This window comes from Passer domesticus, chromosome 3, assembly GCF_036417665.1.
Source record: "Passer domesticus isolate bPasDom1 chromosome 3, bPasDom1.hap1, whole genome shotgun sequence".
Taxonomy (NCBI): domain Eukaryota; kingdom Metazoa; phylum Chordata; class Aves; order Passeriformes; family Passeridae; genus Passer; species Passer domesticus.
In genome coordinates, this window is record NC_087476.1 from 43,898,548 (window position 1) to 43,910,135 (window position 11,588).

The following is an 11,588-nucleotide window of genomic DNA, read 5'->3' on the forward strand; positions in this document are numbered from 1 at the left end:
ACTTACCAGATGCTATCAGCATTTAGTCAAGTATTAATTCTTCAGGTGAAGAATTAATACGTGCAAAGCACATCCCAGTGGTAAGTCGGGCAGCTCCACATTGTATTGCTATAACCGTCCCCCGCCCCATCAGATGGTGAAAGAACTTAATGAAATCTACCCAAGAATTGTGTATCTGAATTGCTTTCTCTAAATGGGAACGTGAATTTCAAAGACCACATACACAAAAATATGGACTGTGGATCCTATACAAATAAATTAACTTCTCCCAGTCCTGTGACATTTTCAGCAAAACAGTGGCTTACAAAAACATGTGTAAGACCATCCAATGTACTGGGCAGCCAAAAGCACTTTCCAGTTACATGTAGGGAACAGAAACCGGCACACATCTTCGTCTCATCCATCAAAAACGTGACCAAAATGACAACTTTGCTGCAAGAGTATACTGGAACTGTGTGTTACCTACTTTTAACTGCATAGACACATCTTACCACATCTGCTTTCATTAGTGATATTCAAAGAAGAAACACAGACTTTTCCTTATAAGCATTCACTGCCCAAGAGCATGCTTACAGACTAATTATTATACTCACAACTGTATCAGTCATAATTTTGCTTTTACAGGAACTTAATATATTTTTCTTATTTCCAATTAGTGTACACCAAAGATTCCAAGATTATTTTTAATGGAATGCCACCGCTGTACGAAAAAGGAGCAAGGAATTATAGATTTTTCAAAGAGTTTTGTGGAGAAGAATACAGTCCAGTTTGGAAACTTTCTGTCTCCACACTTTTGAGCATGAAGTTGCACTCATGTTTAAAAAGCAATACATAATTGAAATATTGCTCTAGATAAAGTACAAGAACATATGTCAGCAGAAACTGTCACAGCAAACAACTCTACCCACCACACTGAGCTAAACAGATGCCCCCCAGGCTACAGGGCAAACAGTAACTGAACACCTTCATGAACCTAGAAAGATTTTTACTGTACCTGTAGATATCTGCATCTGACAATGTATCATAAACCTTGAACCAGGGCAGACTTTGCTAGCAGCAGAAAGTACAGAATAAGGGTCCAAGCAAAGCAACCTCCTATGGCTGTTTTGGAAGATAAGGTAATTTGAAAACCAAAGCAATTTTTACAGCATTGTACTACCAGTAGAGATGGTTTAAGTAGGCCAACTATCATTCTAAAACAAGAGTCAAACTAAATTTCATCTAAGAAACACATGCCACAAATTCTTTTCAACCATGCTTTTCTACAACCTATCACCTTTCTACATTCTACTAAGCTACTCTGTCAAGATAATTATTCTACTGACAGTATACTTTCCAAGAAAAAGCCTCAGAATAGCAACTGTTTTAACATGACCAATCTTTGTTATTACTCTGCAAAGCATTTACAGTTCATATTCAGCCAACGGTAGCTCAGGGCAACTCCTAGAAGAGAGCACAAACCTTTCCTAAGTATTACAAAGAAAAATTTATTAGAGTTCTTGTAACTTCCAAGTGCAAAATTTGGAAAATTTATCAAAATGTGAACAAAACACTGGTCTATTATCAAATCCATTTAATTGTAGATTTGAGAGTTTCAGTTCTAGTCCTAATTCAAATATACACATGTTCAGAATAGTACAACCCAACCCCACATGATCCCTTCTTTTTCATCACTTGTCCATCACTCATGTCTGCAACAAGTTCAGCATTACTGCCTACACTGCCAGTGAGTTAAGGTACTGTACATGACTAACATAGCAGCAAAAGGCTTTGCTGTAGTCGAAAAATGAGCTTATTTCCCACAAAGTGTTAAAACAAGCCAAGAAGTTGGAAGTCCAACTAAGCCAAAGCCAAGACAACAGTGGAAGTGTGGTGTTGCAGTTGTGGCCTATGTCACTACCAGAAGTGTTTCACATTTCACAGTGTAGCACATTTCAGCTGTGCCAGGGATGTTTCCTCAATCTGTCTTAGACGCCAATGGCCAAACAGCAGCAGACCATGAACTCACATTCTGCACTTCCTTTCCCCAAAGTGAGACACGAACTTCCCCACCTAACCACAGGTTTGTTTTTATTACATTATATACCTTACATATCTGGAGGAGGGAGTTTGGTGGCTTACAGCTGCCCTTGACTGGTCCAACCAAGCACACACAGAGAAAAAAAAAGTTAACGTTTCTCTTCAGTATGACATCAACACCTTGAACATTCAAACTGGCCAAGAAAAATGGGGGCAAGATAAACATAGGTTTATTTTTAAAAATTCTGTGATCTAAGTTATACCAAGTATTCCACACTTTCATAGAACCATAAAATGGTTTGGGTAGGAAAGGACCTTGAAGATCATTTAGTTCAATGCCCCTACCGTGGGCTGGGACATTTGCCAGTAAACCCATTGCTCAAAGCCCCATTCAACCTTTCTCCCGTTAAAAGACAGGGACGAAATAATGGCATTGCTGCTGGCGCCATGAGTTACCACATGAACTACACCTTTGCTCACTATGTAAGTTTTCAAAACGTATTGGCAGGCTCTTCAAAAGCAGAGTACCAATGCATCTGGTCTATAAAAGAGAAGCATGTGAAAGCAGCCATCCCCATGCAAAGAAAGGTTACCTTCGTCTCCTCGCTATCGGGATCTTCAAGCCAGCAGTACGGATCGCTGATTTTGCATCCATGGTAATCCGACACCTGAATTTACAAAAGACAGTAATTTTAAAAAAGATATGCACATAAGCAAACTCTATCCATCAAGGAATGATAGTCAGCATGAGGAAGGGCATTTGGAATTTCACAAAAGCATACAGTGCCAAGGAGCAAAGAGAGAACCAACATATTGCTCCCAGGTGAGTTACTAGTATTACCATTCTTTGGTGATGGCACCACAGCAGCAGAGTAGTTCTCAGAAAAAAACTGAGAGAACCAGAAAAATGGAGAAATGCACATAAATTCCTTCCACAAGATAGACTAGTAAGCAAAAAAGAAAGCCCACCAATCAGACCAAGACCCTTAAGGTTTTCAAGCCAACTTATGAAACCCGATTACTGGATGTACCCAAAGTACTGGATGTACCCAAAGCCAGTTCCTGGCTACACAAACAGTCTCTGGTTTAGCCCTCCCTACTACTGTTGCCCACAAATGTGTGCATAATGTGTATATATATATACATAAATCGTAATTCAAAAAAACAAAAGCCTACCCCAAAACAAAGAACAAAACATAAACTACAAAAGATTAATCCACGTGGTTGAATTTACCGGCTTCCTTCCTCCAGTAGATAAGAAAAGACTAGATACCGGCTATTAGGGCTTGCACAGTTCAGCCTTACAGTCAACTAGGAAAGTAAATACTTCAGGATTTTTTCCAGCTTTGGCTCATACCAGCAAACAGTTTGGTTTAAATGCAATGAAAATCCTTCCTGGCCGGTGCACAGTGCTTTGAGAAAGGGAAAGAAAATCGAACCCATTTTGGCCAAACTTACACTGTAATCCCTTGTGTATCCAGACCCGGTGGAAACACAGGGAGATGAGACTATGTTACAGATGTGCCATCCTATATAAATAGACTATTTGTTCCTCTGCTGACGCTGCTGCAGCCCGGGCGGAGGCCTGGGATTCCCTGACACCGGTACCGGAGCTCCGGCATGCGCCGTGCGGCCGCTGCTCCCGCACCGCCGCCCGCCCCGGACCGGCTCCCGGCCCCGCCGGCCCCGCACGGGCGGGACGTGCCCGGAGGCACCGGCGCAAGGGCCCGAATCCCGCCCGAACAAGCCCCTGGCAGCCGCCGCGGCCCGCGGGCGTGACAAACCCGAGGCTCGGCACGGAGAACGCCGGGCGTTCCGCGGCCGCAGCCGAACAAAGCCCCCAGAGCCGAGGCGGCGCTCCCGCCCCGAGGCGGCCCCGCGGGGAATGGCGAGCCGGGTGCCCGCGCCCGGGCCCGGCGGCCGCCGCACGCCGGCTGCTGTCCCAGCCCGCGCCCTACTCACGGCGGTCTCGTCGCGGTACACCTCGGGGTACTGGAAGGCCGGCATGGCGGGCTGCGGCGGAGAGGGCCGGGAAGCAGAGGAGGCGGAGGAGGAAGAGGAGGAGGAGGAGGCGAGGCGCGGAGGCGGCCGCGGCGCTGGGGCCGTGTTTTGGGTCGCGGCGGCAGCAGCCGGCAGCAGGCGCGCAGCGCGGCACAGGCGCAGCGCCGCAGCCGCCATACGGCCGCCCCCCGGCAGCACAGCGCCAGCGCCCCCTGCCGGCTCCCGCCGCAGCGCGCCGGCGCCATGGCGGCGGCTGAGGAGCCGGCGCTGCCCTTGCGGCCCCGCCGCCCTTGGTCTCTGCTCCCCGCTCCCGGTCACCGTGCTCCGGCATGGCTGTGTACCCGGCTCCACCCGGGTTTCATCCTCCTTATAGTACACGTTTCCAAAAAGTAAAATCGCAGGTTGTCATTCTTTTCCCGCACGGCTCCCCAGCCTTGGCGCGCGGTGAGGGAAGAGGCTCGGGGCCGGCTTGCAAAGGTGCCCTCCGCGCTGGCCCGAAATCAGAGCTCATTCCTCGGTGGGGTTGATTCTTCGATTCTGATTCTGTGACTCAGGCAGCTCAAAACCAGGTCACAGAATCACAGAATCGATTACATTGGAAAAGACTTCTGAGATCCTCAACCTGTGACAGAACTCTACCTTGTCAAGTACACTGTGGCAGTAAGTGCCATGTCCAGTCTTTCCTTAAAAACTTTAAGAATAGTGACTCCACCACCTCTCTAGGCAGCCCATTCTGATGTCTAATCACCCCTTCTGGGAAGAAATTCCTCCTGATGTCCAACCTAAACCTACTCCAGTGAGTCCTCTTGTTCTGTCACTGGCTGTCTGGGAGAAGAGACCAACCCTCACCTGGATAGAACCTCCTTTTGGGGAGTTGTAAAGAGCCATAAGGTCACCCCTGAGCCTTCTCTTCTCCAGGCTAAACCTGGCTTGGTCCACTCAAACCTCTAGTGCATTTCCATTGAACATACATCTGCAAGTTTCCAGCGAGTCCCCTTTGCCCTAAGAGTGAAGGACAAGTTGGCCACCTGGTCCCGGTGGAGATGGCCACTCCAGAACACCAGCCCCGCTGGCTGGTGCTTGTCACCCTCGCCCCCAGGGTCATGGTGTGTAGTTCCATGCCAGCCCCCACTCTGGCCTGCACAGCCGGTCTGGATGAAAGAGCACCCAGTAAAGGTGTTTCAAGTGGATGACTTCAGGCTCATGCATGGATATTTATTTTACAATAGGATTTCCTGGGTCAGAAAACACGCAAACATTTTTCTTCCTGGGATAGACCAGGTGTACTCCTCCTTCACAGTGCAGGAGACAGGAGGTGGTTTGGCTGCGTGGCTGAATTGCTTTTCTTCCAAATAAAGCTGCTGCCCACAGCCTTTGCCAAGCTGTTCTGTCAGCCTGGGGAGGACTTCACTGCAGCTCTTCATCCAGGGTAAACTCATGTGTATGTGTGGTTAATGGCACCAGCTGGAGACATGGAGGTTCGTGTGTGACCTTTAAATGTCTGGTAAACCCAAAGTTCGCTCATGGTTGTTAATAAAGTAACCACCTGGGATGACAATGACCTAAAACATTTTGGAAATGGCATCAAACCTTTATAGTTACCAGCTCAGAACTGTGTCTTGATTGCCTTCTCTTAATGGAGTTACCATCTCTAATTGGACATCCTGTATAGAGGCTGAGGGTTGTGTCCATATGAAATATGCCAGCCCTGTAATGGTCACTGTTACGTAGTGACATAACCGTGCTCATCATCTTTGCTTACATCCTAAACAACAGCTGTGTGGCTTCTTTTCTCTCATCCCATCTCTTTTGGTCATTTTTCCTTATTACCTTGTTTGTTTGTTTCTTCTCCCTTTGCAAGGCAGCAGGACAGCTGCTGTCTATGACTCCACCTTTTGTTCTGGAGCTCAAGGACATGCCACCAGCAAGGAGGTTGATGGCAATGCCTTGACATGCCCGATGCTGATAAAAGCTTGCTAATTGTCTGAGCAACTTGCTTAGGTAGATACCTGCAAGCCAAGGCTGTTTCTGTCTAAAGCTTCCCAGACAGAATTGTATATGCGCACAAATTTGCATGATGGGGAGAATTATTAGCTCAATTAGCTCAATATTAGTCAAGTGTTCTGCTTGCCAGTGTGTAACACAGACAAGTTGTATGTCCACAGTTTGTCTGGGAGTTTTGGGTAGCTTACTGCAAATTTATTTTGTAGACAGTGGAGGCCGTGCATTTGATTCAGACCTGCAGTTTGCCTCGTGAAAATGTGTTTTGCAGCCTGAAGGTATTGTCCGGGGTGAATGTATTTACGTTTGTCCAGAATGCCTGACTGTTAGCAGCTCGAGCACGGGTATCTGTCGTATATCTGACTGAACAGCCCTACATCTCAGTATCCGGGGCATTTCCACGTCTCCGAAGATCAGCTTCGTGCTGTAAAAGCAGCCAGTCTGAGCTGCAGTGGGAGTTTTGGGCAGCTGTGCTTCTTGCACACAGCTGGGGCTCCCTGAGCTGGCGGGAGAGGGCAGCCTGGCCACACGGGCGCTCCGCGGCTCCACACGGCAGCGCCCGGACTTCCTCAGGCTCCAGCGGCGCTCTCAGAGCAGGGCAGGGTCATTCCTGAACGGGCTGGCAAGCATCCAGTAAGCACAGCAATTATCCATCACGATACCTTTCAATTCGTCCTGTATCCAGGATGAAGGTGGGAATATACAAAAAAACCCCCAACAATACAAACAAAACAAAAACAAAAACAAAAACAAAAACAAAAACAAAAACAAAAACAAAAACAAACCCCCCCCCCCCAAAAAAAAAAAAAAATAAAAAACAAACAAGTGCACAGCGGTCCAGGGTAAGATCTTTGGACCCGTAATTTTGCAAGCAGTAATTTCCTTTCAAATACGAGCACCAGGGAGTGAAAGTGAATTTTCTCTGCACTGTAAACTTCTCCCTTGTTTTTTGTGGGGGCAATGGGGGGAGAAGGAAGTGAACAACAGCAGAAGGAGCAAATCTATACTGTTGGATCTTTTCTTATCAGGAAAGTTCACATAGTGTCTAAAACACTGCACAAAACATATCTTTCTTACCAGACACCATGTACACCCCGTACAAATGAAAGAGACTGCAGTGTGCAGTCTGATAACAGAAATCCTTACAATGAAAGGTGTAGCACTCTTCTGCCTTTTTTGATATTTGCCTTGTTTGGTTAACACAAAATTGTAAGTTATTCACATTAGGACTGTGCTATGACTGAAAATTTGAAACCTATCTTAATTGTTTGTATTGTGGCAGAAAGTAAATTTCTACCAAAATTTTACCTTTTCTTGGGCCTAACCAACACTAACAGAGTTCAGCTTTGATATTTTGATGTGTTTTGAAGATAAACCCCTGAGTAAGCAAAATTTTATCTTCCCATATATAAAATAAAAAGTTTGAAAATCTCTTAGTAGCGTTTGTCATCTTATCAGACTCCCATGTTAGCATGATTCTGATCATTTGCAAAACAGATACTGGTCTCTGCTGATATTAATTATAATTCTGCTGATCATCCAGTCATTAGCAAATCTCTTTCAGCTTAGTCAGCATCTCCACAATGACTCACTGCAAGTAGTATATTGACTCAGTAGGAAGTGAACTCATCATCTTGGTCAGGGGAGATCTGACAAAAAATCTAGCAGCAAATTTTGTTTTTACCTTTCCTTGTAGCCTTTTCCCCAACCTCACTCGCATTATGACTTACCAATAACTGGAAACTTTTCTGTTATAGAATGAAGATACGTCTGTACTTTTACTCCTGTTTTCTATACATGTTTTTTATTTAATTTACTTAATTGCGTGACATCAGTACATCAGTTCTGCTCTTCAGACTTTTACCAACAGGTGTCAGCAGAACCTCAGTCTTGTGCTACGGTGAGCGTGTGCTGAGGTGTACGCATAACTCCAGTTTCGGGGGAATGTGACTCTCAAACTGTCTGCCCTGATGGGTTTCTATTTTGGAAGCACTGACTCAAGAGCCTAAGTCCTGTTGATTTTCAGTGATCCTTTGATTCCTAAATTATGTTCATCTAGCCTACACATTAATTATAATCCTTTTGTACTGTTTATAGGTAATTAAAGGATTGCTCATTTTTGATCTGATTTATGAAGTGGCTTACATAATAAAATATGGTTTTATTATCTCAGTCACAGAAACTTCTACATGGCACAGGTCTGATCAACATTTGAAAGTGCTATCAAGCAAAACAATATTTCACTGTGGCAAACTTCTCTGTATGCCGTGGGACAGGATGGGTTCATTGAAGTCAGTGTGACACTGCAGAATCCTCCTCTGGCTTGTCCTCGGTATGTGGATCGGTGAGCGTACATGTGCTTACACTGCTGTGAAGTCAGTTCACTGATGTAGTGATGTCCACAAAGCATTAGCGTGGCATTGCAATTACAAAGTAGTATTAAAAGGTATTTCATCAGGTAGGCAATCTAAACCAACATATCTAAACTGTTGTAGGAGGATGAACACAGAGATCATAATATAAGTACACCCAACCCAAAAGCACTTTTCTGTGAAGGAACTTTTTCAGACAGATGAAAGTTAAGGTGTTTGAGGTTCACCTTTTCCTTGTGCAGTGACCTGAGGTGAAGAGCGAACAAAATTCTAAATGTAGACAAGACTGATAACTCTTTATTATTATTATTAAATTTTAACATGAAAAGAAAGATTTGCCAAAAACCTGAGATCACATAGTACATCTGTGCCCTTGTGTCCCTAGGTAGACAGTCAATACTCAGGTCTCACTGCACGTGGTGTGCTTGGGTTGCATAATAAGTTTTCACAGAGACCTTCAGTGTTTGCAAGGTTTGTAGGTCTGGTGCCTACTTAGGCACCAAATCACCGTGTTCCTGATACCTAGATTATACTTACTTCAGCATTTCTGGAAATGAATCCTAATTTTATACAATTTGGCTGGGACTCATGGCTCAGGTATTTTGCCAAATTCTTCTTAAGAAGGCTCTTGCAGAAGAAAAGTTAGAAGGAGTTGAACTTTTCTTGCTACACAGTACTTTATTGCCACACAGGGGAGAAGGGTGTGACATAAAGTCCAACAAAGTCAATAGAAGGTTTTGTGTCTACTTTTTCCCCACACTTATTTCACTGAATCTTGAACCATCCCTTCCTCCACCTCCTCCCACCAAACATCACTCTGAAAACAAAATTTTTACAAATATAATTTTCTATCTAGAGAAGTGTTCATTCTTTTGTGTGGAAAGGTAGCAAATCCATATTAGGATTTTTTAAAATGGAAATATAAGTGTTAATTTTTAATGTTTGCTTTTGCCTTTCCAAAATATCTTTTGTTTTTGTTGTTATTGTATGCTGCACAAACACCTTATATGCTAACTCCTGCCTTCAGTGCCAAAAGCAGCTAAGATAATCTTTATATAGAAAAGGATGACAGTATAAATAATCCTTACGTGGCAGTATCTGAAAATTGAGATAAATATGAATTGGAAGAAGGCTTTTCATTCTTTTCCATTCTGAAAATGTAAGGATAAAAATTTTCTTGCTTTGGATGAAATCTTCTGCCTATTGAAGTCAAAGGAAGTTTTGTCACTGATTTCAAGAGTGTAGGAATGTCACCCCTAATCTTGGCAGTGAGCAAACCAGTAAGCAGCTTCCTGTTAACAGATTATGACATGATGACAGAATGTTAAATACACTAAACATAGGGAATTGGATAGATTTTTCTTGGAAAGGAAAACAGTTTTAGCTCTTTTTAAAAGACTCCACATCTAGAAATATCTTTTTCTGCAGTCATCATCTACCCATATTTAATATGTTTAGAATGTATGCGTTCAAATGGCTTAGAAATAAAGCTTTCTGTTATGCCTCAGAAAACATTTGGTTTAGGTTATAAAAATATAGAAACTATAGATCCTTGCAGAAAGAATAAACTTTGGAGTCAGAGCACCAGAAATGTGCTTCCAAGAGGGACTTGCACATGACTTTGAAAGGAACCTTTCAATACTTGAGAAAGAAAGAAAATGATATGTAATTCAGTGATCACCAAATCTGAAATCCAAACTAAATTGAACACTGTGCAAGATTAACCCACAAAGCAGTGCTTTAGCCATCTGTATAGCAAGTCATTTAAAATATTACTTCTACAATTCCACAATGAAGGTAAAAATAAGAAGAATGAATAAAATTTGATTCCAGAATTGCTTTTTAAGCAAGGCACCTGATTTCAGTAGATGCTAAATAATCATAATAACTATAATTCACTTTTTAAACATCTAGGGATAACTTTAGACTCCTCTCTGAAGCAGTGTGAGTCAAACCTAGTCCTTAAACTGAATAACACATTCCAAAGATGCTGAATATCAAATCTCTGTATTTCTAGTATTGCAGACTCTGTGCAATTCAGATGTGGACCAGGGCATCACTGTGCCATTTTCCATATGGGGCCAGGTGGTAGAGATGCTCCATGCATTTATGATCTACTACTTTCAATCAAAGTGAAGAACACAAGACAACAGGTAGCTTGCCATTCAGAGACATGGAGAAAAATAATGTGATGTTACAGGTCTTGCAACATGCAATCTGGTGTTTTGTAGACTGTGAAAAAGGAAAGCTCCCTGGCAAAGGCTGAAGGTGCATAATGACAACGTTCTGTATGTTTTTACAGAGAGCTTCACCTTGACTAGCAGAGCAATGTAGAAAGAGGTCATTAATGCTGTGAAAGGTTCCTGAATGTGTGATGACAGATGGTGCCACAGGTTGTCCAAGATGGCAGCATGGCATGTACGCAGGAGAATTGTGTTGTGCTTGATGTCGGGAGAGTGGATGGGAACATGGGAGGAGAGGGGAAGCCTGCTTACAGCTGTGGGCATGGAGGAATGAGCAGGAAACAGGCCCCGTCCAAATCAGGCCCCGGTGAAAGGATGAAAGCTGGACTGGTAATTTTAGCTGTGTGGAAATATGAGAAAGGTCAAAGCTTTGAAGTTTTTTTGTGTATCAAAATTTACAGAGGGCCTCAAGAGTCCTAGACTGAAGGTGCTGGACAAGCTCAAGGGCCAAGGAACAGAACAGCCAGTGATGTTAACCACAGTGACTGAAAAAAGCAGTAGCAAGGAGAGCGTAGAAGACAGATTAAGAGCTCTGGTGAGCCATACTGAGCTTGAGCCGATGGCGAGACATTCAGAGAGAAGCAGACTGAGCTTTGGGCTTGGAGCAGACGGCTGGATTTGAGTCATCAGTGTGAGCAGTTGGGCTTGTGTGTACAGACGACCTTCCCCAGAAGGGAGGTGCCCTTTCCAGTGGGAGGAGGGAAGCCAACCAAGACCAGAGCCCTCCAGAAAGCTGGAGAAAAATGAGGGCATGTTATTCTCCTGCTCCAGTATATGATTTGTTGACAAGAAAAGCTTTTAATAACTAATCTCAAACCATATCACCAAAACTTTTCAGGAGATACGTTCTGATGTAGTGTGAGGCTGGTACAGAAGCCCTATGTGATTTATTCAGTAAATAGTCACTTTTATAGAAGAATTTGAAGTATTTCAAGTTACAATATTACTGAAA

At 43.7% G+C, this 11,588-nt stretch overlaps 1 protein-coding gene and 1 long non-coding RNA gene across 2 annotated transcripts in view; one reads left to right on the top strand and one right to left on the bottom strand.

The window, feature by feature from the left end:
• PREP (prolyl endopeptidase) overlaps positions 1-4,204 on the bottom strand; it is an 84,722-nt gene extending 80,518 nt beyond the window's left edge. The window contains exons 1-2 of the mRNA XM_064412818.1: positions 3,982-4,204; positions 2,613-2,687 (exon numbers count right to left, since the gene is read on the bottom strand). Of these exons, the coding sequence (XP_064268888.1) occupies positions 2,613-2,687; positions 3,982-4,197 (291 nt within the window). The 5' untranslated portion in view covers positions 4,198-4,204. The remainder of the gene's footprint in view (positions 1-2,612; positions 2,688-3,981) is intronic.
• Positions 4,205-6,834: 2,630 nt separating this feature from the next.
• Positions 6,835-11,356, top strand: LOC135296450 (uncharacterized). Its single transcript, XR_010358557.1, has 3 exons — positions 6,835-8,353; positions 10,411-10,546; positions 11,038-11,356. It is a non-coding gene; the product is annotated as an uncharacterized LOC135296450 (long non-coding RNA).
• Positions 11,357-11,588: the final 232 nt, after the last annotated feature.